Source organism: Drosophila kikkawai, chromosome X (assembly GCF_030179895.1).
Source record: "Drosophila kikkawai strain 14028-0561.14 chromosome X, DkikHiC1v2, whole genome shotgun sequence".
Taxonomy (NCBI): domain Eukaryota; kingdom Metazoa; phylum Arthropoda; class Insecta; order Diptera; family Drosophilidae; genus Drosophila; species Drosophila kikkawai.
In genome coordinates this window covers 11,568,056-11,592,126 of record NC_091733.1, presented here as the reverse complement: position 1 = coordinate 11,592,126, position 24,071 = coordinate 11,568,056, and the positions used below count along the sequence as shown (strand labels likewise).

Sequence of the window (24,071 nt, the reverse complement as noted above, 5' to 3'; positions counted from 1 at the left end):
AAGCAACAACATTTTTTGAGACGTTAAATTTTGAACTTAAATTGCAGATAAATAAAAAGAGATGTTTAATATTATTACACCTGCCCAGGTACATATTGTATTGTACATGGCGGTTGTTTCACAGCGTAATTTACAAAGCCAGTGGCGCCCCCTGGTGGCCTCACATTCTTGCCATCTTTTATTTAGTATTTTTCACTGAAATGTTGCAGGCTTAACTGGTATTTCTGCGGACTCCCACGCTATTTTAAGGCAACCCTGCCCACGGTCACACTTGAAATAACGTTCGTTTCGACAGGTTGCGAGCGGGTTTCTCGCGCGTTTTGCGTCTTTTTTTTTATCGTGTGTGTTTGTTGTTGTGGGTGTTTGGCGTGCTGCTACCGATGTTGTTGCTGGTGTTCTAGTGCGGCGCGCGTCTTTATTGACAAAAAGAAAAGGAATATGTGAATGCCTATGGCCAAAAAATTAGTAAAGTAACGAAAATCAATCGATTGTGAGAAACGCAAATAAAATATAATCCAAACACAGGTTGGTTTTAAGTTTAAGCTGCGCTTGACTTAATTAGCTTCTGTTTCCAAGTGTTTTTTTTTTCAGGGATACACAAGCAAGGGTGTGTTTTCCTTCGCGTGTGGGTGGATGTGTTTGTGTGAGTGTGTGTGTGCGTTTGCGTTTTGAACCTGTCTCTTTGCTAAAAATCAATAAAACAAAAGTCAAAACACTAAAGTGCATGTCCTTTCACGTACAGTAGTCCTTCGAAATGTTGAAAGAGGCTTTGTTAGATTTGGTGTCTCTTTTTTTTAAACAAAACAACCAGGATGCCATTTTTGCATTGGTATTGTTGGCTCTCAGCCATATATGTATGTATGTAGTGGTCATTGCAATAGGAATGTTAATAGTTTTTATAAAACAGCTCGATTTCAAAAACTGCAAGGATATACTTACATTTGTAAGATCATGAATGAACATGAACAGTTTATTTTTATTAGTTCACTGTAAAGAGAGTGTACTCTGGCATATTCATATGTATGGGTTGTAAGGATCTTAGAGAGTTGGCAAGAGAGAGAATGAGAGAGAGGAGCAGTGCACTCTGCACTTTTGCAATTGTTTCTTCTGAGCGAGCAGCTGCTCCCAATGCGTACAAGTGTGGTGGTAAATAAAAGACCGTTAAACGAGGCTCACTTAGTTAGTCGAGCATGGCCAAAATGCCGGAGTTGCCAATTAAGAGCGGGCCAAAACAAATGGAAATACAGTAAGCCACGGTTAACGGTAATTAAGTGATTGTGCTTAGCCAATTGCTCTTTATTAAGTGTTTATTCCTTAGCTAAATTTTCCATATTTAAGTAACAATTTTTGTTAATTATTTTCGAAATGAAACATTTTCTATTAATTTGTTTTCTTGTTCTTAATTTTGTTATAGATTTCCTGACTTTAATAACTTATTCCTACAATATCAGGTGATCTAGTAATCCATTGCCTGACCCCTATTAATGTCCGACTTTATCTCTCCACTGACAACGATTTGTTATTATTGTTTTTTTAATAGAACAGGCAGCCCGGCGCTTGCTTTTAATGCCTTTCCTAACTGGATTGGCTTTTAATTATTTACACTTTGCCAGCTGCCATGCACTGATTCTGATGCCTACCTCTCTTTTTCCAGTTTTCTTTCTTTAATCATCTATGTGTACACTTTTTTTAGTACATTGTATATTCCCGCTATCAATTGTGGCTTTATCTAATCGGAAGCGGGAGGATTCCTATGAGTCACATCACCCAGAACGTACATTCAGTGTTGACAAGTTCAAGTGCGTCAATAGCAGAGGTGCCCACAGTTAGGATCTCGGCACGAGCCGGGCACAGAATATATACAGAGAGACGTGCGAAAAATAATAATAATAATATCAAGAGAAATGGAAATAGTTTGCATTGCAATTAATGAAATTCTAACCGCTATAGAGCCTACCTGGCTACAACTATATATATTTACCCACTCTCTGTTTGTGTGCGGAGAACTTTGAGTCGTTAAACCAGTTTATGACTGGTCGGGCATAGAGGCCACCACGTTAAGTAAGTAGAATCAACTGACGCTGAATCAGCTGCGGATCTTACGGCCATAGCTACCTACTGTGACTGTTCTGGCTGCCTGTAGACATCCATGTTGCTGGGGTATATCAGACATTATGTCTGTACCCCCTATTAAATAATTATAAGCTTAGGTAGCTACCTAACTTTTTAAATATTCGTTATAAACTTAATATCATAGGATAACTGCAATTTGAAAAACCATAATAAAGAGTTATAAATAGTGTATTCTGGAGAGGTGTGTGCCGCCTTTGGGATATAGTGGGTATATACAGAGCGGCATCATTAGGGTAGGTATATACATATACATATGTAGATGGGCACGAAGCGTGCCATTGGAGGCAACTTCCCCCCATTAGCGTTTAAAAAATAATTTTACAAAATATTCAAGACACTCTTCCGCTTCTACAATCCACATATCTGCTTCACAGTATTTTCCCCCATATTAACCTCTGGGCAACCCTTTAATTATAAAGCCCTGACAAATGTAGTACTATTGAAACACAAATAATACATTTGAATTTAGGCCAATGTCAGAACAGGAGTCATGGGTTGGGGGAGAGCTCTGTTTACAAAGCGGAATCCAAAATAATTTAATGTGAAAAAATGATGATTGAACATTGAGTGATCAAATGGGGCAAGTGTATTGCCGGCGGCGAGGATGGCAGCTTCAGTTTGAACTTCAATTCGGTGGAGCTTTGAAAATTCAAGTCTTCAACAGCTGCGCTTGATATTAACCTCTCTTGAGTTTGTATACTCTAGATGGGGGTATTACCCCTTTATAATCTATAGTTAAGTATAAACTTGATCAGAATTGGTCTGATGGGATTTCAGCAGACTAAGCTTTTAAGGATTCTTGTAGCTAACATTCTCCAGTAAGAATTTGGCGACCAACTTGCATCATCAAATAAGTAAAAATTTTGATACAAAACCCATATTTATTTAGACCAAGTACCCACAAATACAATAACTATCAGTTAAGTAATTTAATTATTCATCCCAATTGGACACTGAAAAGGGTATACAGAGTTCGGCTTTCATAAAATACCTTCCCTCCTGGTTGGAGTGTTCAATTTGTTTGATTTACTTCACACACTTCCTTGTTGTCTCGACTTTGAACTTGGCATCTTCGTGAAGATCGTGGGCCTATTGACCTTCCAAGTTCTCTAGGATCGATCCATGGTGTTATCTTTTAGTGCTTCTCTTTTTCCACCCGTGTTGACCCAAGTGCCGCCACATAATGGATGGGGTTACCCCTCCCCCCCCACAACAAAACAAACGGGTGGAGAGAAAAAATAAAAGAAAACATATTAATTCAACGGATTGCAAATGCAGCAACAATGGCAATAGTTTAGTTTATTGAACGCACAATAGGCTGCTTGGCACATGGAATACATATTTCTTAACCAAATGAGATGCTTTCGAAAATGGTGTCAGCAATAACAACAATAACTAGATGCACGTGGCAAATAGCTAATAAATAATGCTAACATAAAAAGGGGGGGGAAATATATAGATCAATGATAATGTTTTACTTGATCACTTAGTTTTCAATTTCATTTGCTTTGAAAATGTGTTTTAGTGACTTTAAACAAATTCGTAAAATAAATGCTTTTAAAATGTATGAATCAATATTTTAATATAGGGATAATAAATAAATTAGATATTTTAGAAATATTTTAATTAATGTTATATTAATCATTTCGATACATTAAAGTTTACTATATTTTCGATACGTTATTAAGGGCGATACATATTGAAAAATGTTGTATATATGATTTCGATATATTACAGTTTATGATATTTTCGATATGTTTTTAAGGGCGATATATATTGAAAAATGTTGTATTTATGATTTCGATACCTTGAAGTTTTCGAATTTTTCGATATGTTTTTAAGGGCGATATATTTTCCCTCAATTTCCTTCAAATAGTAGACAGTTCTTGGGTTTATCGTTCATGGCAAGGCAGTTGAGGATGACTCGTCTTTCGTCAAATTCCAGCATAGTCATGGGAATAATGATGCTACCTTGGGTTTTTAAGTGAAAAAGCAAATACGAACGAGTACCGTTGCAACAGTTGCAGTTGCAGTAAAAATACAAATTTCATTGTCATTTCATTTCTCACACATACATGCATTTATACACATATATTTTTGTTAATACGTAGGTATATTTGTATAGTTATTGTTTGTTTTTTTTTTTTATCAAGCGTAGCGCATAAATTATACATTTTGTCACCTCGATTTGATTACCAAAATTTATGTAAATCGCCACTTAATTTATTTAACTAAAGGCAGAGTCATCAAAAGAGACAGGTGGGCGGGCGTGCTTATAAGTAGCCTATATAGTATAGGTTGCATAGGTAAAGTAGTATAAAGAAAAACCCTATTTAACTGTGATGTCACCGCTGCATTCCGCAGACAGACATGTACAAAGCGATCGAAAGTGGAGCTCACATGCTAAAATTCAACAATGAGAGTGTGAGAAATAATATGATGACTTGTAACAAAGTAAAATAATATACATAATAATATAAGTTAAATTCTAATACTAGATATTCTTTTGAATATTTCAAATAAATATTTATTTTGAAAAAACATAACATTTTGAAAGGAATTTCATTTACCTATTTGCTTTTCTTTTTCTCTCTGTGCAGCAGAGAAATAATTAGCTCACAGACATTTTCCACTCTAAGCGCTTACTAAGGCCCCTAAACTATTGTCTAAACCTTTCCCCCTGTTTCCCCTGCTTTTCCTCCTGGCTGTGTGTGTGTGTGTGTGTGTGTTGTGTAATTTCGCTTAAACTGTCAATTCAATTGACGTTACTCATACGTCCCGTTGTGCAGCGAATGGGGCTACACATCTCTTTCTCCTCTCTCCTTTTATTTAGTACTTTTATAAAAATGTTGTGCAACAAATAAATGCTGCAAATCGTATCGAGCATAAAAGAATTGCTTTTAGTAAAGGTTTAGACCTCCCTGTGGGATGTCTTAGTTTCACTTTTCCTGGCTTACAATTAGTAAAGTCTGTACTAAAGGGGAAATAGTAATAAATAATAAATAATATGTATATATAAAAATGATAGGTAAAAAACATTTCTGGTGATTATAATATACCATTTATAATATATAAATACCTATACCTCTATTGATCTCTTCTTTACCTCTCATTTATCTCAACTTCCCCTTTGATATACCCTTTAGCAGTCATTTCCCTCTTCGCATCCGCATAGGAAATGTGATGGGCAAAATGGAAAAGACGCAGAAGAAACAGGAACTGATAATCAGGTGGCGTTGAGGTGCTGTTGTACCTGCCTCTTGGGGCTCTCCACCTCCAATTATCTATATTTAAAATCATGTAACGCATTATGATTTCATGATATAGTCATGAGATGGCAAATTGATTAATCACAATTAAATGTAATTAATTACAAGGAGCTGTAAGTGGCCAGAGGGAAGTTGGAGGCCCAAGCCCATTATGTCACCCCAACCCATTCATTTGTTGTTAACCTTTCTTCTCCTCCCTTTTAACAGAGATATATACATCTAATATATATATATCATTGTTAATATATTGTTAATTTTTGTGTCCGCCGTTCGGGAAAGTGGCACCGCCTGCTGCTGCTGCTGCTGGCCAAGTAGTGCAATTAGCCAAAAGAAAAAGTGTACTACTCTGCAGGGAATCGGTCATATATATAGCAAATTCAATGCATATACGCCATATATCATGATACCATTGTCTGAAACGGTAGCGAATAGAAAGGTTTTCCTTTTCCCCAAGCCCATTTGAATGGGAGATGATGATGATGATGTGTGTGGCGATGCAATGTTTTCGGATAGCTTCAGTTCGCTTCATTTCGGTTTGGCTGGGTTATATATACATATATCTGTATCTGTATCTTTCCACATTTTCGAGGCTTGCGTGCAATCATCAATAACCAGATTTCAATGCCAAGACTTCTCTCAACCCAACCGTCATTCCCCAGGCCCCCTCTTAGAGTCATTAACATTAGTCAATATGAAAGTTTTCCCAACGGACAAAATAGTCACCTTGAGAACGAACCCCACGATCACCGCAAAAACAATATATACATAAATAGGTCTTAATATTGTTTCTTTATACTTAATTTTCCTTAGGATCCTCTTCATGCCGATCTTTGTTTTTTGGATTTTCCATCACAAATATCATAATAAATTATTGAAATTGCAAACTGCTGTTTAAAATTATAATAAAATATATATAAAAAAGGTGCAATTATGCAATTTACTGCCCAAACACTTAATTATAGTTATTAAATATTTGGCAAATATTCGTTTCGGCTTTTGTTTTGCACATAGTTAGCTCAACTTAGGCGGACTTAACCCCAGGCCTCTACGTCTGGGAAAGACTGGTTATAAATTAATTAAAGATGGCAAGAGGAAAATATTTGCAAAATTAAAATCAATCAAATAAATTTTTAAGCCACTAAATCTAATATAGTAATATATCGGTATTTTTAAATGTCATTCTGGGTTGGGCTTTGTCTAACCTGTTCGAAAGCATTCATTCACGTTTTCACAAATGCAATTCCTTTGTGTGTTGACTAATTTCAAGCTGGAATTGTTCCTATCTCTCGATATTATCATAAATTCATTTTCTTGGATCTTGATTTTAATAACAACAGAGACTGGCAGTTAGGTAACAAGGAATAAATAAATGAACTAAAGGCAATATATAATTATAACAATATATTATATGAGAATTATAATGATATTAATAGACATTTCCGATTTGATTAGGTATATCATCAACACCAGGCGATTCAAATTAAGCCATTGTATTCAGTTTTCTTACGATTTACTTGCTTAAAAAGCTAAATATTGGTGTAGAATATATTTGTATATCGATTTATATATCAATATTTTAATCTTCCGATGATATCTGCTCTAAAATCGTCATACTATTTGATATATTGTAAAAATATACTCGGCAAAATTGGGAAATAAATTAAATAGATCTTTTGGATGTTTATCGATATTAGCGATATCATTAATTTTAAATAATTTTACGATATATAAAAGTTTACATAGCTTTTACATTTTTTTCTCTATTTAACATAATATATACCACCGATTCCAAACAGACCTAGCTCAATAAACATAACGTTTAATAATAAAACACTATGTTTAATTAATTAAGAATCGCCCTACTTACATTTTTGGTGAAAAATCAATGATATATGTATGTATAATCAATCAAATTTGACTTGACCCGCGCTCCACATCCAACTGGCCTTATCAGTCGCTGGGAATCGGTGTCAGCTAATCGCACCCACAACAAACCGGTGGCCCCAATAGGAAGGTACCACCTAACCGAACCCACTTGGTCATGCCAAACGCGTTGGTTAGAAATAGAAAAAAAAGTAGAAAGAACACAAAAAGCATAGAAATACAAAAGTAGAAATGGAAAACAAACTTAAAGTTGAAACCAAAACAGAATAGGAATAAGAAGCGCCAGTCCGAAGCCGGTCAATGGAATTGGTTTTTCACTTTCTCAGTTGACGACGTGACATGGGTGCTTAAGAATTATTATTATTTAATATTTATTAATTTTATACTGAGTATTTGTGCTAGAAGCTGTCTTCTTTCTTAACGTTAAATTCTATTAAATTTACCGCTGCTGTTTAAGCCACTTCATGGTTCATGCTGCTCGAGGCACAACCCCACGACGAGCACGTTCTTATCACGGCGAGTTAAGTGCCCCATGGTGTTGCATAAGCTTCTCAAAAACTCGGGCGGAGATCACTTAAAGTAATGAGCAACCAGTAAGCCGAAGGTTGTATGCCCTGACATGAGCTCGAAAACTAGCTGAAACCTATAAATAAATATAATATAATTTTAAAAATTCATGATTCGTCTTATATAGAGTATATTTTATTGGGTCAAAGATGCCTGCATCAATTCCGTTGCCAAATTACAATTGTAATTAAGCAAAACCAAGGCAGCGGCACGTTTTGATTTTGATTTTGATTAACCAACAAATACGCAGCAGCTGAAACTTCATCTTATGACATTATGTGGCATGGTGGAGATCTGACAGATCGGTTCAGATCAGGCTTAGCCAGCCATCCGCAACCGCAGTGGAGCGCAACTGAGTGTGACCAAGTCAGCGGGGCATCCAAATCAGAGCAAAGATCTTACAGATTCAACTGAAACTTGAGTCAAATCAAAGCTTAAATTAGGGATTATAATTAAAAAATTCTTTTGCGATTTTCATTTGGAGGTTTTCCTTCATGGCGCCCACGAGGTGCCCAGCTAAGCTTAGCTTATAAATTAACTACCATACTTTAAATAACTATTATACATTTAGGTTAATATTAAATATAACCAAGACCTTAATACCCATACCATATTCTTCTCCACTTAACATGATATTAGATGATTCATCTTCAGGAACCGATTTGTAATTACTTTATTTATTTATCTTGCAGTTGCACCTGAAACAAGAAGGAAATCCATTCAATCCCATCGACTGAGGGAGGAAAAGAAATAAATAAATAAAAAAAAGAAAAGCCGCAGTGAGGAAATCAAAGTAGGAACCAAACCAACAACAACTGTAAGTACCCCCGAGGAGGTGGAAAAAAACAACCGCAAACAAACAGAAAATCATGTGCATACAGACGGAGGCTTTTGGCTTTTGCAGATGGGAATGGGAATGAAACTTCAAATTTTTGTGACCATATCCGGTTGCCAGTGGCAACTTGCAGCTTCCACTAAAACAATAGGAAGCTGGCAAAAAAAAACAGAGACGAGAAGCGGTTCGAGATGGAAACGCAACTTTGTTTTGTGCTTTTTTTTTGTGGGTCCATGGAAATCTCATCTTGGCATTGTTGGCTTCTTGGCTTCTATTTTTTTTTTTTTTTTTTTTGTCTTACGGGGAAATTGCGTAAAACTATGATATATTCACAGCACATCGAGGCGATCTGATCTGTTGATAGGGAAGTAAATGAAGGTGGCTCAAAATGTTTCGTTACGTTAAGGGGGGACATCTGAGTAACTGGCAAAAAAATAGCCAATTTTCTAGAATTTTTTTTGGCCAAATGAAAAAGCCAATCGAAAAATTTTAAAGTAGGTTTGATAATGTTAGATGTGAACTACAAAATAAATTTTTTTTTTAATAAATCGAAAACAAAATGGCGGCTGTGCAGCATGTCTTCGTAGGCCCTATTTTTTTGAAAGGGGTCCATGGCCGAAAACCTAAAGTCCTTAATTTTTGATCTAGAACAAAAAATCAAATTTTGTTAGTTTCTGTATCTCAACCGCTATCGACACACGTAGGATTTTTTCGATATTTTAATTTTTAGCAAAATGGTGAGTGATTAACTAAAAAGTTCCATTTTCATGAAAAAAAAACGTCACAAAATTGTTGTTAAAAAAAAAAGTAAGCAAAAAAAAAAAAGATCCTACGTGTGTCGATAGCCATAGGTATTTTGGATATACTGTCAACATTTCAGATCGATCGGTTAAGATTTGTTGGAGTTATGTTTTCGGCCAACTCAAAAAAAGTGGTTTTGAGAAAAACGCGTTTAAAGTTTTAAAATCGAATAGAAACTTCTGCCGGACTCTATCTTTTGATATGTTATTTTTAAGACCCTAAAGTATTTTTTAAGCAACAAAAAAATTTTTCGATTTTTAAAAAAAGTTACTCAGATGTCCCCCCTTAATGTTCTTCTTGAAACCAGATCTGGCACGTGCTACACCAACAAAGACTTAAAGCTCGAATTTCTATATGAAAGAATAGTTTATAAGAAATTAAAGTTATAAATATAGAAACATTCAAGTGTTTACCTATTAATTTTATAAATTTAACCGGCGTTGAATCAAGGAGTTAGAAGAAAACTATTTATAAAATAAGGTAACAATGAAATAATAAAGTAACAACGATACTATCAATTCTTTCAGTCGATAAACATCCGTACAAGGCTACCGTACTACCTTTCTATACTATAAAGTATCGGTAACAGCAATTTATAAAAGCTTTTTTTTATAGTTAATAAAAATAAATTCCAACAGCTTATAATTAATTTCTGGAATCTTGCAAAACTACAACTTAGCTTTTCTCAGACTTTTTAACACCAGGGTTTCATTTTAATCGATGTTATCGATGTGTCTCCGCCTCTAAATTTTGCTTTAAATTTATTTTTCCCTGAAAACTTTTCATCCTAGTTGGCTTTGGATATAATTTTCACTTGACATCTTGGCTTTAGCCAGTCATTCCTTTCAAGATTCTTACTTCTCAGCAGTAGCACTGGTTTTTTTCTCCTATTAAAAAAAATTTTTTTTTTGGTTGAGCAAAAATGCCTAGTCGAAAGCGCAACAAAACGTCGCAGGCGCAGATGAAGCTGCTGGTTAAGGCCCAGAATATGAAGAAAACATTGTTGCCGCCGCCGTTGCAAGAGCCGTCACTAACACCGTCGCAAGAGGTGCCACAGTCGCCGCCACCACCACCACCTTCACCACCACCGCCACCATCTCCGCCGTCGCAAAAGCCGCCACGGCAACAGAGGAAGGGGAGCTGGCAGACATCGTCGTCGTCGTCCCCCAAGGACAAATCTCCGTTGCTAGCGGCAGAGCGCCCAGAATCCCCGCCTCAGGAGGATTCAACCCCCTCATCATTCCCCTATCAGGCCAATAGGGACTGGCGCATTATGCGCAATCTCTATCATACCAAAGGGACCACCATTGAGATGATGTACACAGGTCCAGAGTGTCTGCCGCAGGAAGAGGAGCCAGATCAGCAGCAGAAGCAGCTGCCCCGTCTTGAGGCCCGTCCGGGCATCACCCACGTCAAGGTGCAACTGCCGCAGGGAGTCCTGCCCACTGCCCATTGTTTGCCCGATATGCCTTCGTATATCAATGCCATTGACTTCTTTGGCCATCCAGAGCGTCATCAGGCGGATCCCAGTGCCGGGCAACGCACCACTGTGACCATGACACCCAAGGCCCAGACGGGCAAAAACCAGCAAGAGCAGCAGGAGAAGGTGACAGCCAGCAGCACCATGGAGGTGTTGCCATTGGGCACCTATCAGGGTTCACCATTGGAACCGGGTTTCCTGAACATGGCCTTCCAGACCTTCAGCACAATGGACTTTATTGTGGATCCCTTGGAGGAGGGCACTAATTCCAACTGCATCTCCTACGACGCCCAGATTTCGCCCACCGTGATGCTGTCCATGGCTCAGCAGCAACGTTTGCAGGCCGCTGTCGTGCAAGAGCAGGTGCCTCTGGTGGACGCCCTTCTGCCCGTCGTCCAGGATATACGCAAGGAGTATGCCGAGAAGCGAATGCCGTTGGCGGAGTATCCCTTGCCGTTTACAACCATGCAAATCTTTTCTAAGCACGAAAACATGCAACTGTCGTCGACGTCGTCGTCGTTGCCGTTTTTCTCTCCGTCGCTATCGCTATCGCCCTCACCTTCTCCGCCGCCGCCACCACCACCACCGCCGCCGCCGCCGCCATCCCCACCGCAGCAGCCACCGCAAGCTTCTCGAGCCGGCGAATTTGTTCCTAGACTGGGACCGAGCCCAGGGTCTAGTTCTGGGACTCCTCGTTTGGTCCTATTGCCCACACCACAGATAGTGCCGATACCGCAGAGATTTGAAAATCCGCCGCCGAGATACCCAGTGCTCGTACAGCCCAACATACATCCGAATTATAATCAACAGCCGTTGCCGCCGCCGGGTTACCCTGGCTTCTTAATGCCAAACTGTAATCCCAACTATGTTCAACAGCCGCCCAGATACCCTGTTTTCGTTCAACCGAACTTCTTTCCAAGATATGCTGTGCCGCCGCCCAGATTCCCTTTGCTCGTGCATCCAAACTATATCCCGAACTACGGGCAGCCGACTTCTCCGCGTCGTCCTAATGGTAATTGGATGTAGTTGAGAAGTTGAAAATACTGAGAACTTGACACTTTGTACTTTCTTGTAATTAAATTTAATATTAAAATGTAAAAGAAGAAAGGCTGGAATGTCAGGAAATAAAGAATTTGAACTCCATACAATATGTACTTCTCCAATACTCCTACTCCAATACTCCTACTCCAATACTCCAAAACTTGAAAATACTGAGTACTTAAGTCTATTAGTTTCTTGGACTTAATTTTAATATTAAAATTAAGAAAAAGAAAGGATGAAGCATCAGGAAATAAGGAATTTGAACTCTATAAAGATGTACTTCACCAATACTCCAATACTCCAACACAATGTTTATCACATCAAACTGTATTTGATGTTTCACTTTTCATCTCTACTCAAACGAAGAAAGTGAAACACTCTTTGCAAAAAAAAAAAAAAAAATAAAATAAAAATAAAATAATGAAAAGATCAGCTCACTGTACATGAAGGCAGACAAAAATCGACTTGTCAGCTTCAATTGTTTGGCAGTTAGCTTCGTTTTCTAATATTACCAAACCTAAGGCCAAGCAAAAGTGTGGTTTAAATGGTGTCTTTTCCAAATAAAAAAACATACAATGAAAAAAAGATGCCCAAAAAATTATGAAAACCTTCGGTTAAATGTCAATAATAATCTTATATGATATTTTTTGGGAAATGCTTTAATTTGAATTCTGAAAGGGTTCTTATATTAGTTTTTTTTTTTTAGGTTTACAAATCTGCATACTTAATTTAACATATTTACAATTTTAGCCAATTTTTGTCCCTTAAACTATTTATATTCTAATATTTATAGAGCTGCAGAGTACACAAACTTTCACATACTAAACCTACAATATTTCTGTGTTTTATCGTTTATCTTATGAATATTGAAGAGTCATCGACCCAACGATGCTTTCGATTTAATTCATCAATTAAGCCAATCAATCCCGTGTAATATTAATTATGCAATTTAATATTCGAATGCTCATATCTACTGGTGACTGGACTATTGTTAATAATTTATTTATTCAGTTTTATAACCTTATCCGATACTTAGCTTAAGCTGTAGCTTTTCCATTAGCTACTCGCATTGAGTAAAAAAAGGGCACATGAAAAATTACACATGAGACTCATTTGGTTGGCAATTGTTTTGCAGTTGTAACACGCGCCGCCGCCGTACTGGTGTCAACAGTGACCCCGATCTAGACACTTTCTGTGCCCTATGCTGGGAGCATGCAAAACGAAAAATTTCACTTTGTTCTGTGTGTGAGGGGGAGCCGCCAGCCGCCTTCACTTTCGTTTTGCATACCGTGCGAGTAAAGACAGAAAGGGAGTTATTTGTTAGATAAGTGAGCCAGAGTCTGGAAATCAAAGAAAGCCCTCTTAGTGGGAGAAAAAAAAAAACTAAGAGAAATGCTGGAAAATAGCAGGGGCAACCAATGGGTTGAAAGTAACAATTACCTGTCATTGTTTGTCTATAAAATTTGCCAATATTTAAATAAAATGTATTCATTCATATAGCACAGACTTTATTTATTTATTTTATTAAGGAACAAAAAAGTTAACGCTGAGATAAAGTTGTGGTAAAAACAAAAAGATTGCCTTAAAGAGTGTAATTTAGGTACACGAAATAGAATATAGCATATACATAGCTTATTTATTTATTTTATTAAGAAACATTAAGCTATATTTTCAAAAAAGTTAACGCTCAGATAAAGTTGTGATAACAGTCTGAACAAGTTAAAGTTGAGTTAAAGTTGTGGTTAAAACAAAAAGACAAAGGTAAACGAGAAAGATTATACCATAGAGCCGTTTTAGTTATTCTATTAAAATTAGCTATCTATTTGAAAAGTTAACGCTCAGATGAAATTGTGGTAAAGGCAGATCAATTTACTTTAAGCCTGATTTTATTCCTAAAAGAACAATAGAAGGGTGTTTAGCACTAAATTTTGATGCCTCGATTTTCTCGCTGTTTGCCTCTGTCATTTTCACTTTCCTTTTAAAGAACCCCACCCCTCCAACTTTACATGCTTTTCTTTCTCGCTGCTGCGTATTTTTCTTCTACCGACTGACGTCTGTGTACCCGCTGGGTTTTCAGTTTCAGCATTTGCAGCCCGAAGGCGAATCTAAAGCCAAGTCTAGCCTAGTATGGATGTCATTCGTTATGGTTCGCAGAACTTCTCTCCGCTCTTTGTTTTATTTTGCTTGTTGTTTCCAACAAATCCGGCAGGCATTAAAGTTTTAAACAATCACAATGTTTTGCTTTATGGCCACTCGAATTACCATAAAGCAAGCGACGGCCACAAAATTGTTTCTGCGACCTTTAACGCCTGTGATGTCAGCAAATGTATGCGCAATAAGCTGAATTTGTTTTAAGAAATTAAACAATTTAATGACGGAAAGAAAAGAAATACTAGAAAAATTAATATACTTTATTATGTATATTAAGGGTATCAAAGTCAATCCTTCTTCACTCGATATTTCACCGCAACGTTGTAGAGTTGGCCGAGTAATTCGTCAGCACGATCCGTGGACATGGCAAACACTTGCACCTCTCCCGACTCGTACAGCTTAGCGACTACGCCGATCTTCCCCTTGTCCACAAAGTAGGCGTGGCGTTCACCGAAAATTGGTTCAGATAGGGTCTCAGCCTGGCTGAATTTACGCAAATCAATGGCCCAGGGATATCTGGCATGGGAGACTAGGCGCAAATATTTAATATTCAAGTTGACATCATTCCGGTAAATTGAGTCCACCACCAAGGGTATCAGCTTTAGCTGGGTGGTCACCAAACAGGACTGACTGGAGCCATTAAGGATCATTATAGTGCCATTGGACCAGATCCAGGACACACGAATGTTGTCAAACGAATGCTGGATCACATCGATGCCATCCTTGTAAAGGGCACGTTTGAGGTTATTAACCGAGTCTCGTAGCTTCATTTGGATATTGATCTCAACAGTGCAAAAGATGTTTGTATACTTCAAGTCAACGGGTAGGACTTCGCGTTTTGCGGGACGCCTCATAATCCGAATCTTGGCAAACAGCGGATTGTCCAACTCATTTTGAGTAGTTGAAATGGTCACAGATCTGCGTAAATTATTCATCGATTCAGGGCCAAATTGTTCAAGCCACTTGAGGGACAATATTTTGATCTGCTTCTTCGTGTATTCCCTTATTCCTTCGTCAATGATGGCAAAAGTTCCCGTAGTCTCCGGCGGCACTCCGGCTTTGACTTTCTTCTCAATCTTTTCCTTGGCATCTAAATATTGTAATTGCTTGGTCACGATGCTGCTGCAAACTTGAAGCCAGACTGCCTTGATCTGATCTTTGGATGGCGGAGGAGCAGGTACTGACCGAGGCAATGGAGGAAGTTCTACCTGAAGCTTAGGCAGCTCCAAGTGATCTACTACTGGTTGTATCATTTTGACGTTCTGTCCTAGCACGGGTCCTGTCTTCTTCGCTTCCTTTGAAGTGCTGGGTTTCTCGCCATCGATTCTAATTCCAGCAGGAGGCATCTTCTTTGAAGTTTGCTTAGGTTTCTCAGCAAGCTTTTCAATTATAGGAGTTCCTGGCATTGGCCTCTTCACTTCCCTTGCCAAATTTACTCCCAGAGGAGGAGGCACAGACCGAGGTAATTGGGAATATACTGCCTTAAGCTTAGCCTGTTGGTCCAAGGGAATAGGAACTATCTTTTTGACGTTCAGAGCTACAATTGGCCCTGGCTTCAGGATTTCCTTGGAAGTATTGGCTAGAGCCTTCATGGCCTCTTTCGAGGTGCTGGGTTTTTCATCATCGATTCTCATTCCTACAGGCGGCACCTGCTTTGGGGTTTGATTAGGTTTCTCAACAAACTTTATAACCGTAGGAGTTCCTGGCATTGGCTTCTTCACTTCCATGGCTAAATTTACTCGCGGAGATGCGGGTACAAGCCGAGGCAATTGAATAATAGGAAGTTCAATAGGTACCATACGTATAGGCTGTTCCACAGGAACTGGTTGTATATTTTTGACGTTTTGACCTAGCACGGGTCCTGTCTTCTTCGCTTCCTTTGAAGTGCTGGGTTTCTCGCCATCGATTCTAATTCCAGCAGGAGGTACCTTCTTAGGGGTTTGCTTAGGATTCTCTACAAACTTTTTAATCGTAGGAGTTCCTGGCATTGGCTTCTTCACTTCCAAGGCTAAATTGACTCGTGGAGATGGAGGTACAAGCCGAGTCAATTGATTTTGAATCGTAGGAGTTCCTGGCATTGGCTTCTTCACTTCTTTGGCTAAATTTACCCGCGGAGATGGGGGTACAAGGCGAGGCAATTGATTTTGAATCGTAGGAGTTCCTGGCATGGGCTTCTTTACTTCCATGGCTAAATTTACTCGCGGAGATGAAGGTACAAGCCGCGGCAATTGATTTTGAATCGTAGGAGTTCCTGGCATGGGCTTCTTTACTTCCATGGCTAAATTTACTCGCGGAGATGAAGGTACAAGGCGAGGCAATTGATTTTGAATCGTAGGAGTTCCTGGCATGGGCTTCTTTACTTCCATGGCTAAATTTACTCGCGGAGATAAAGGTACAAGACGAGGCAATTGATTTTGAATCGTAGGAGCTCCTGGCATTGGCCTCTTCACTTCCATTGCTAAATTTACTTGCGGAGATGGTGGTACAAGCCGAGGCAATTGAATAATTGGAAGTTCAATAGGTACCATAGGTATAGGCAGTTCCACAGGAACTGGTTGTATCTTTTTGACATTCTGATCTAGCATGGGTTCCGGCTTCATGGGTTCCTTTGAAGCGCTGGCCAAGGTCAGGGCCCTTATGGCCTCCTTGGAAGTGCTGGGTTTCTCATTATCGATTCTAAGGCCACCTACAGTTGGCACCTGCTTTGGAATCTGCTCGGGTTTCTCTGGTTTCTCCGTGGGCTTATCAAACAAAGAAGTTTCTTCTGGCTCTTTAGCTTCCACTGCCGAATCTTCAAACATACTTTTGGGTGTCAGCACCTTTAGCAGAATGTGATAGTTTTTCTCATAATTTGCAGCCAAACTTAAGAGCAGATTGTATTCGGGTATATCACTTAGGGGTTCGTTTATACGCTCTTTTAGGAGCCAATCCTCGAGGGCATTTGCCTCCTCGGGTTCTATTACCATTGGGTAGTCAGAATCCAAATTATTGGATTTGGGTTCATCATCTGTGGACTTGTTTATACCCTCTTTCATGGGACAATCATCACGTTCCTTAGCCTCATCATGTTCCACTTCCTTTGGGTGTTCTTCCATAGACTTGTATTCGCGTATTGGACTTAGGGACTCGTGTTTATCCTTTTTGTTTTCTTTGTATTCGGGTATTGGGCTTAGGGGCTCGTGTTTATCCTTTTTTTCGAACCAATCCTCAAAAGCCTTCTCCTCCTCGGATTCTACCTCCATTGGGTTTACATCCATATTCATAGATTCGGTTACATCATTTAGGGGCTTCTTCTTACGCTCTTTTACGAACCTATTTCCAAGAACCTTATTCTCCTTCTCGGGTTCTACTTCCATTGTGTTTACATCCATAGTCTTGGATTTGGGTGCATCACTTGGGGGCCTCTTTTTACGCTCTTTTACGATCCTTTCCCCAAGGATCTTATTCTTCTCCTCGGATTCTACTTCCATTGTGTTTACATCCATATTCTTGAATTTAGGTACATCACTTGGGGGCTTCATTCCACGCTCTTTTACGATCCTTTCCCCAAGGTCTTTCTTCTTCTCCTCGGGTTCTACTCCCATTGGGTTCATACCCATAATCTTGGATTCGGGTACATCATTTAGTGGCCAATTATTGAGGGCCTTCTCGGGATCTACAAGCATTGGATTTACATCCATGATCTTGGAATCGGGTACATAATTTAGGAACCAATCCTCATGTGCCCTCTTCTCCTCGGGTTCTGAAATCATTGGATCTACAACTATTGGATCTAGATTAATTGAATCTAGAAAATCCAGAAAATCTGTATCGCTTGCTGCCTCCAGAGGCGAGTTGGACTGCAAGCTCTCTTGGATTTGGGAATTTTCATTTATATTGTCTTCCGTATAGCTACCCTCAATGCAACGAAAAAAGTCAGTAATCCAGAAATCATCATCCTCCTCTTGGTTGGTAGTGGCTGTGTTTCGTTCGCTTGACTTTAAAATAGATGCCCTAGGAATTATTTACACAAGTTGGTTACCTCTGGCCGAAACAACGATGTTGAATTGAAGCTTACCCGGGTGGGAGTGGTGCCGATTCTTGTTGTAGTCCTAGTCCCAGGTCTTCAAAATCGAAAAATCTATGAGAGGATATAATTGTTAGCAAAATAAATACATTTAGGAGGAGAAGAATGTTGAGTTAAGGCTTACCCGGCGGGGAGTGGTTCTGGTTCTTGTTGTAGATCTAGTCCTTGTCCTAGTCCCAGGTTTTCAAAATCTAAAAGCCTATAATTGTTTACGAGATAAATACATTTAGGGGACATTATTAACCCATTCGTTACAAGAACCTAGATCACTTTGCAATACAAATAAGGCAGCAGTTTGAGGTGCAGTAAAACATTAAATATGTTTGTAATGTAAAAACCGAAATTGAAATAAAATTGTGCCTCAAGAATTATTAACATAATTTGGTTAACTGATCGAAAGAAGAATGTTGAGCTAAAGCTTACCCGGGTGGGAATGGTGCCGGTTCAGGTACTGGTCCTAGTCCCAAATCTTCATCTTCCAAGAGCCTAAGAAGGAGGATAAAGAAGTCATTTTATTGACTAATAATTCTACTTTGTTAGTATTATTGTTATATATACATATATGTATATGTATATATATTCAGAAACTCTGCTTAAAGTGTATTTTTATTTAATGAAAACGTAAGCATGAATATTGTAAGAAAAAGGTGTAATACAGCGTTCTTCATATTGCTTCACTACAAGCGGATTTCATCTTAACCTTTGATTTTCTGAACAAGTGCAAGTAATTATTTATATTATAAATGTGAATATACCAAAGCAAGTCTTTGTTGTTGTTAGAATATCTAAATTTACACTAAGTTAAGAAAATAATGAAGGTGTCTCCCCATATGCATACCTGGCCAACGTTATACCAAAGTCCTCCTCATCATTATCGCCACTTGAAAACCCTAAGATTTCCCTTTCCTCCCATGGCTTGCTCTTTGATTGCCAGACGGAATCTTTCCTTGGATTATGTGACATATTTTCAACTTCTTCTCAGCAAAACAAAATCTTCTTTTAAATTCTCAAACGTCAAGAAGCTTTGGCCTAGAGCTGGGTCGTTTCCTCACTTTACTACCGATATATCGAATTTTTTGGGACGACGATAATGGCAAATGCATTAAAATTGGAATAATACTGCATTTAGAACATAATTCTGCCTTCCCAAAGAGCCCAACCATGTGAAATATTTGGGATTTTTCGCTGATGTGAAGCCCCGTTTCCCATAGAGCTCTATCTACCATCCAAAACATAAATAAAGTTGGTGGAAGTGAGAATAATATAAATAGTTTGGGTATTTTAAATTTTCATTAATATATAGAATATGCTAAAAGACTATGTTTAATTTTAACCCTACTTTATCACTCTGAAAAGTAACACCGGAAGCACATTATTTTATTTATAAAAAATGAAATCTTTTAATAATAAAAGTTATGAGGCAATAAAGTCTCGACTGAGACTCTCCACAGAACAAAGGAAGAGCAAGCACGGGAATCATTCAAGACAGTTACAAATGTACAAGATGTTTTTGGCGTGGGTCGTCGTAACCAACACTAGTTGACACATTTTTATTTTTATTGTGAATAAACCTAACACTCTTATACCAGTTAAGGGTACAAAGAATCGGGGTGTAAGTGTTATAACTCCCAATCGGTTAAAAAAATTGGAATTGAGGAGAACACTCACAAAAATATTGTGGGTTAACTAGTGTATTTATTGAAGGCAGATGCGTCGGATGAAGAAGACCTTTGTTTATGGCACGAGTTGTCGACCTTCGGTGGGCCCAAGGAGGGGTGGACAAGTGTGGGGCACCCATAAATGCCCCAAAATGGCAACTCCTCCACCGGGGACGGGCGCCGGAAAACCCGTTTCTGAGCTTCTCAGAATGTAAAGCGAATTTCGAAAAACGCAAAACGCGATTTCGATGACCTCATCCCCTTCGGGCCGACATCGCGACACATATTACCTACCAATTGTTTCCCCCGATCGCTCTGGCTGTGACTCATCTTTAACTTACTAAATATATATGCTCTTTTTTTGTATGCCTTTCGTTCCATTCCTGGCTTCAGCATTGGGAGCAGTCGTCGCAAGATCACAGAACGGGACGCATCATGACTTTCTACTGGTGGTCACACTGGTTCTGGATAACCCTAGTCCTGAGTGGTAAGCCCTCACCCCCGCCTCGCTAAGTGACTAACCCAGTAACCCACACATGCCCCCTCTCACTCACCACCAGTTGGCTTGATGTGCCGCCATGTCCATACATATCCCAGCCAGGATGGTGAATCCCTGGCCTCCAGTTCCCAGCCCGTGCGCACCACTAAGCTCTATCAGACAACGGTGAGCCAGACCTGGGCCACAGCCACCCAGAGCAACATCATGGACCTGACCCACCGACCCACCACCACCAATCGACCGGTTACCCCGAGTGTTACCCGGGCACAGGAGCTGTCCGAGATCGGTGATGTGACATTGTCGCAGTATGACGATGAGGTGGAGGAGGAGGTGGAGCAGAATCGGATGTTGTTAAATGATCAGGAGCAGGGTCCGGAACAGAATCAGAAACCGGAAACGGAGGCCGATCCAGATCCGGATGCGGATGCGGATGAGGATGCCGAGGAAGCTGCAGTAAACGAGAAACTGGCTCAGTTCGAGTTCAAGCGGTCGGCGGACTTCACCTCCGACCAGCTAAACAACTTTACGAATTTTAGCAGTAGCACTAGGTAAGTCAATAAACTCTACAAAAAAAAAACAAATTTCCTTTATAACACTGGTAAACATATTTAAATTGATGATATTAATAATAAAAAATAATAATAATAATAATAATAATAATAATAATAATAATATAAAAGTTAATATATAAATAATAAAATATAAAAATAATGTTTATCAATGTTTTCTTTAAACAAAAAATTCATCGCATAAAAAAATCTAAATATACCAATCAAGATAAGCAATAATTGCTTAAATAGGATTTTTTTTTATAATAAACCGATTTTAATTATTAATTTGTAAGATTTAATCGCTCAAAGATGAATAATTATTATTTTGATCGAAAAAATAATACTCACAAAATAATGATTATTTTTAGCATTGCTTTTCGCCCAAAGTAATTATAATTATAGTTTGAGATATTTAATAAATATAAATTTATAATTATTAAAAATATAAAAAATAATGATTATTTATTTATATTTTTGGTCAAAACAATAATTATTCTTTGACTGAATAATAAAATTTCAAATAAATATTAATAATAGTAACAAAATATATTAAAATCAATATATCAATTTAATAATGATCATTCCCTGGTGTATGTACGTACCTTTCTCTTTTGAAACCTTCAACTAAAGCACTTAATTTCCATCCTCCAGTACAAATGGCAGCAGCAGCAATACCACAAAACCAATCCCAATTAGCAGCATCAATCCTCCAGTACCAAGAACAACCACAGCAAGGACAGCAGCAGCAGCAGGAGCAGGAGCACCAGCGTTAGCCACATCCTCGACTACAGCATCATCGCGAACATCGCCTGCTGCGGCTACTGCTGCTACGCCATCCACGTCGACACCATTGGGATCGGCGGCAGCCACACCGTCCACGCCGAAAATCAACACGGAGTGGCTCTCCGACGAACTGCTGGCGGGCGCCGGTGCTGGTGTGGCGGATGGCGAGAAGGCACCCTTCACGCTGGAAAATGCCAACAAAGAGGACGAGCTACGGCGGGCTGAGAGCGAGCATAGGTCGCGCAAGTCCAAGGTCCTATCGGCGGAGTACAAGCACATAAATCGCTATATTAACTTCTCCAGCGACACCAAGAGCCTGCTAACCAGATCAGCCTCTGCGGCGCCCAGCGTTTCGGGGGATGGAGCTGGACTCTATGATGCCACCGCTGCCGCTGGCGACGAGGGCAATATCTCATCCGAGGCGCTGGCCATACAGGTGGGTGTTTTCAAAAATAAATAATAAAAAATTAAATAAATAAAATAAAATAAATAAATTTAAAAAATTAAATAAATGAAATTATTTAAATTAATTTAAAAAAATTAAAAAAAAATAATTAATTAAATTAAAATAATTAAACAAATTAAATAATTTAAATAAATCAAATAAATTTAAAAAATTTATTAAATTAAAAAAAATTAAAAAAAATTAAAATAATTAATTAAATTAAAAAAAAAAATGTTTAAATAAAGAAATTAAATAAATTAAAAATATTAAATACATTAAATAAATTAAATATATTAAATAAATTAAATAACTTAGTTAAATTAATTCAATTAAATAAAATAATAAATAATTGGTATATGTTAAATAATTTGAATGCTCTCTCTTCCTCAGCGAACGTATTTCCTGGACGCGGGCGCAATTTCGGCCATCTGCTTCACTGTCTTTGGCGTCTGCTGTACAGTGGGCACCATCGGCATCGTTTTGTACCGGCGGAGATATGTGAACAAACCGCAGGCTCTTAGCGAACCGGACTCGAGTGTCTACATCGACGACAGCACCATGCGGGTGAGTGTAAGGATTCGTCGCCCAAAATTTTAGTAATTGTTTTTATTATGGCAAATTTGTAATTGAATTACTCTTCTTATTCAGGACAACTCGGATGAGATGTACAGCCTGGACAACGACTCGTTCTTGAACTCGCTGGAGGCGATGACAATACAGAACTATTGGACGGATACTGTCAAACATACAAAGCTTTAATTTCCGGCCTCTCCCGTTGGAAGTCCCCATTACTTCTTATTATTTATTGATTTAACCTTTTTTTCTTTGCCTTAGTTATATTTTGTATTTTGTTTCCATATTTTATACCCGACATCATTATTGAAATTTATTATTAAGTAGCATTGTAGCGTTTAAGCGTGTGTGTATGTATGTGTATTTACTAATGATAGGCAACCAAGAAAAAAAAAAAGAAGGGAAAAACAAAAAAAGAGCAACTAAGTAGTTAAGTCCAAACTACCAAAATTACGTTTAGTGAATGTTTAGATCCTAAGTGCAGAATGTTTATCTCCCCCACACAAACACACACATCCTTCCCCAAGCTCTCTTAGTAACCAGTACTACTCACTCGTATCTGTTAGTTAATTATTATAAAGCCTTATTTATATATTGTTGACTATTTTATCTCACCCACTCTCTTCCCCCGGACTCCACCTCCAATTTGAAAGCCCCTATTTATTAAGTTTGTGAACATTGTGTCCAACAATTAACTGCAATCATTCCTTCCAGCTTTAGCCTATAGAGCAACTTTACAATGTAACAACTAATGTATTAAAGGAGACACGAAACAAAAGAGAAAAACCACAAAAAACAAAACAAACAGTAATTAAATGAGAACACCACACCTACAATTGTTTCAATATTAAAATATATATACATACCATATATCACAAAAATATAAGCTAACGAAAAGAACAAGAACAAGAAGAACTCTTTACTGCCACACACAATTCTTGTCAATTTTGCTCATCGAACTTTTATACACCACTTGTACTTACATCAACATGTATATTTTCCGTTCGAATGTTGCAAATATATTGAAGAAGCCAGACGGTAAATTAACCATTAAATGCAATGTGAATTTATTTTAAAGAGGAATATATAAGGAATATGTAGGGAATGTATACGGAATAATTGAGGAAATTACGGGGAATATATCAGAAATATATGATGAATATTTGGGAAATATGTATTGAAGATGATTCGATAGTTCTTTGGGAGAATAACCTCCGCTAAAGAAAGCTTGATTTTCTAAGTTCCCTTCTCGAGTTTACTTGGAAAATGATAAGTTATTGAAAAGAAAATAATATGTAGATCAATGCTATACAAATTACTATGCGTTCGACATTT

General features: G+C 38.2%; 3 protein-coding genes across 4 annotated transcripts; 2 read left to right on the top strand and 1 right to left on the bottom strand.

The window, feature by feature from the left end:
• Window positions 1-282: 282 nt before the first annotated feature.
• Window positions 283-23,791, top strand: LOC108083556 (myb-like protein P). 2 transcript variants are annotated; one of them, XM_017179407.3, is made up of 7 exons: window positions 283-525; window positions 8,546-8,670; window positions 20,279-20,372; window positions 20,446-20,932; window positions 21,587-22,154; window positions 22,554-22,727; window positions 22,812-23,791. In XM_017179407.3, exons 3-7 carry the CDS (start codon window positions 20,321-20,323, stop codon window positions 22,920-22,922), a joined length of 1,392 nt encoding a protein of 463 aa, XP_017034896.1. In that variant the 5' UTR covers window positions 283-525; window positions 8,546-8,670; window positions 20,279-20,320; the 3' UTR covers window positions 22,923-23,791. The 2 variants fall into 2 exon arrangements, with proteins under 2 accessions (XP_017034896.1, XP_017034895.1); XM_017179406.3 differs by having other exon boundaries at window positions 22,554-22,733.
• On the top strand, window positions 10,412-11,995 carry LOC138929228 (uncharacterized). The gene has a single exon (XM_070288550.1). The coding sequence runs from the start codon at window positions 10,412-10,414 to the stop codon at window positions 11,993-11,995; it is 1,584 nt and encodes a 527-aa protein (XP_070144651.1).
• ms(3)76Ba (male sterile (3) 76Ba) lies at window positions 14,443-19,248 on the bottom strand. The gene is made up of 5 exons (XM_070288415.1): window positions 19,066-19,248; window positions 18,651-18,713; window positions 18,352-18,426; window positions 18,219-18,281; window positions 14,443-18,154 (listed from the first exon to the last, which is right to left on the bottom strand). The coding sequence occupies exons 1-5, from the start codon at window positions 19,188-19,190 to the stop codon at window positions 14,449-14,451; spliced, it is 4,032 nt and encodes a 1,343-aa protein (XP_070144516.1). The 5' UTR covers window positions 19,191-19,248; the 3' UTR covers window positions 14,443-14,448.
• Window positions 23,792-24,071: the final 280 nt, after the last annotated feature.

Excerpts from the sequence above, each read along its gene's own strand:
- LOC138929228 (XM_070288550.1), top strand. The coding sequence starts at position 10,412 with ATGCCTAGTCGAAAGCGCAACAAAACGTCGCAGGCGCAGATGAAGCTG.
- LOC108083556 (XM_017179406.3), top strand. The coding sequence starts at position 20,321 with ATGACTTTCTACTGGTGGTCACACTGGTTCTGGATAACCCTAGTCCTG. Across the intron at positions 20,373-20,445 it reads GATAACCCTAGTCCTGAGTG|TTGGCTTGATGTGCCGCCAT; the intron begins GTAAGCCCTCAC and ends ACTCACCACCAG. Across the intron at positions 22,155-22,553 it reads CCGAGGCGCTGGCCATACAG|CGAACGTATTTCCTGGACGC; the intron begins GTGGGTGTTTTC and ends TCTCTTCCTCAG.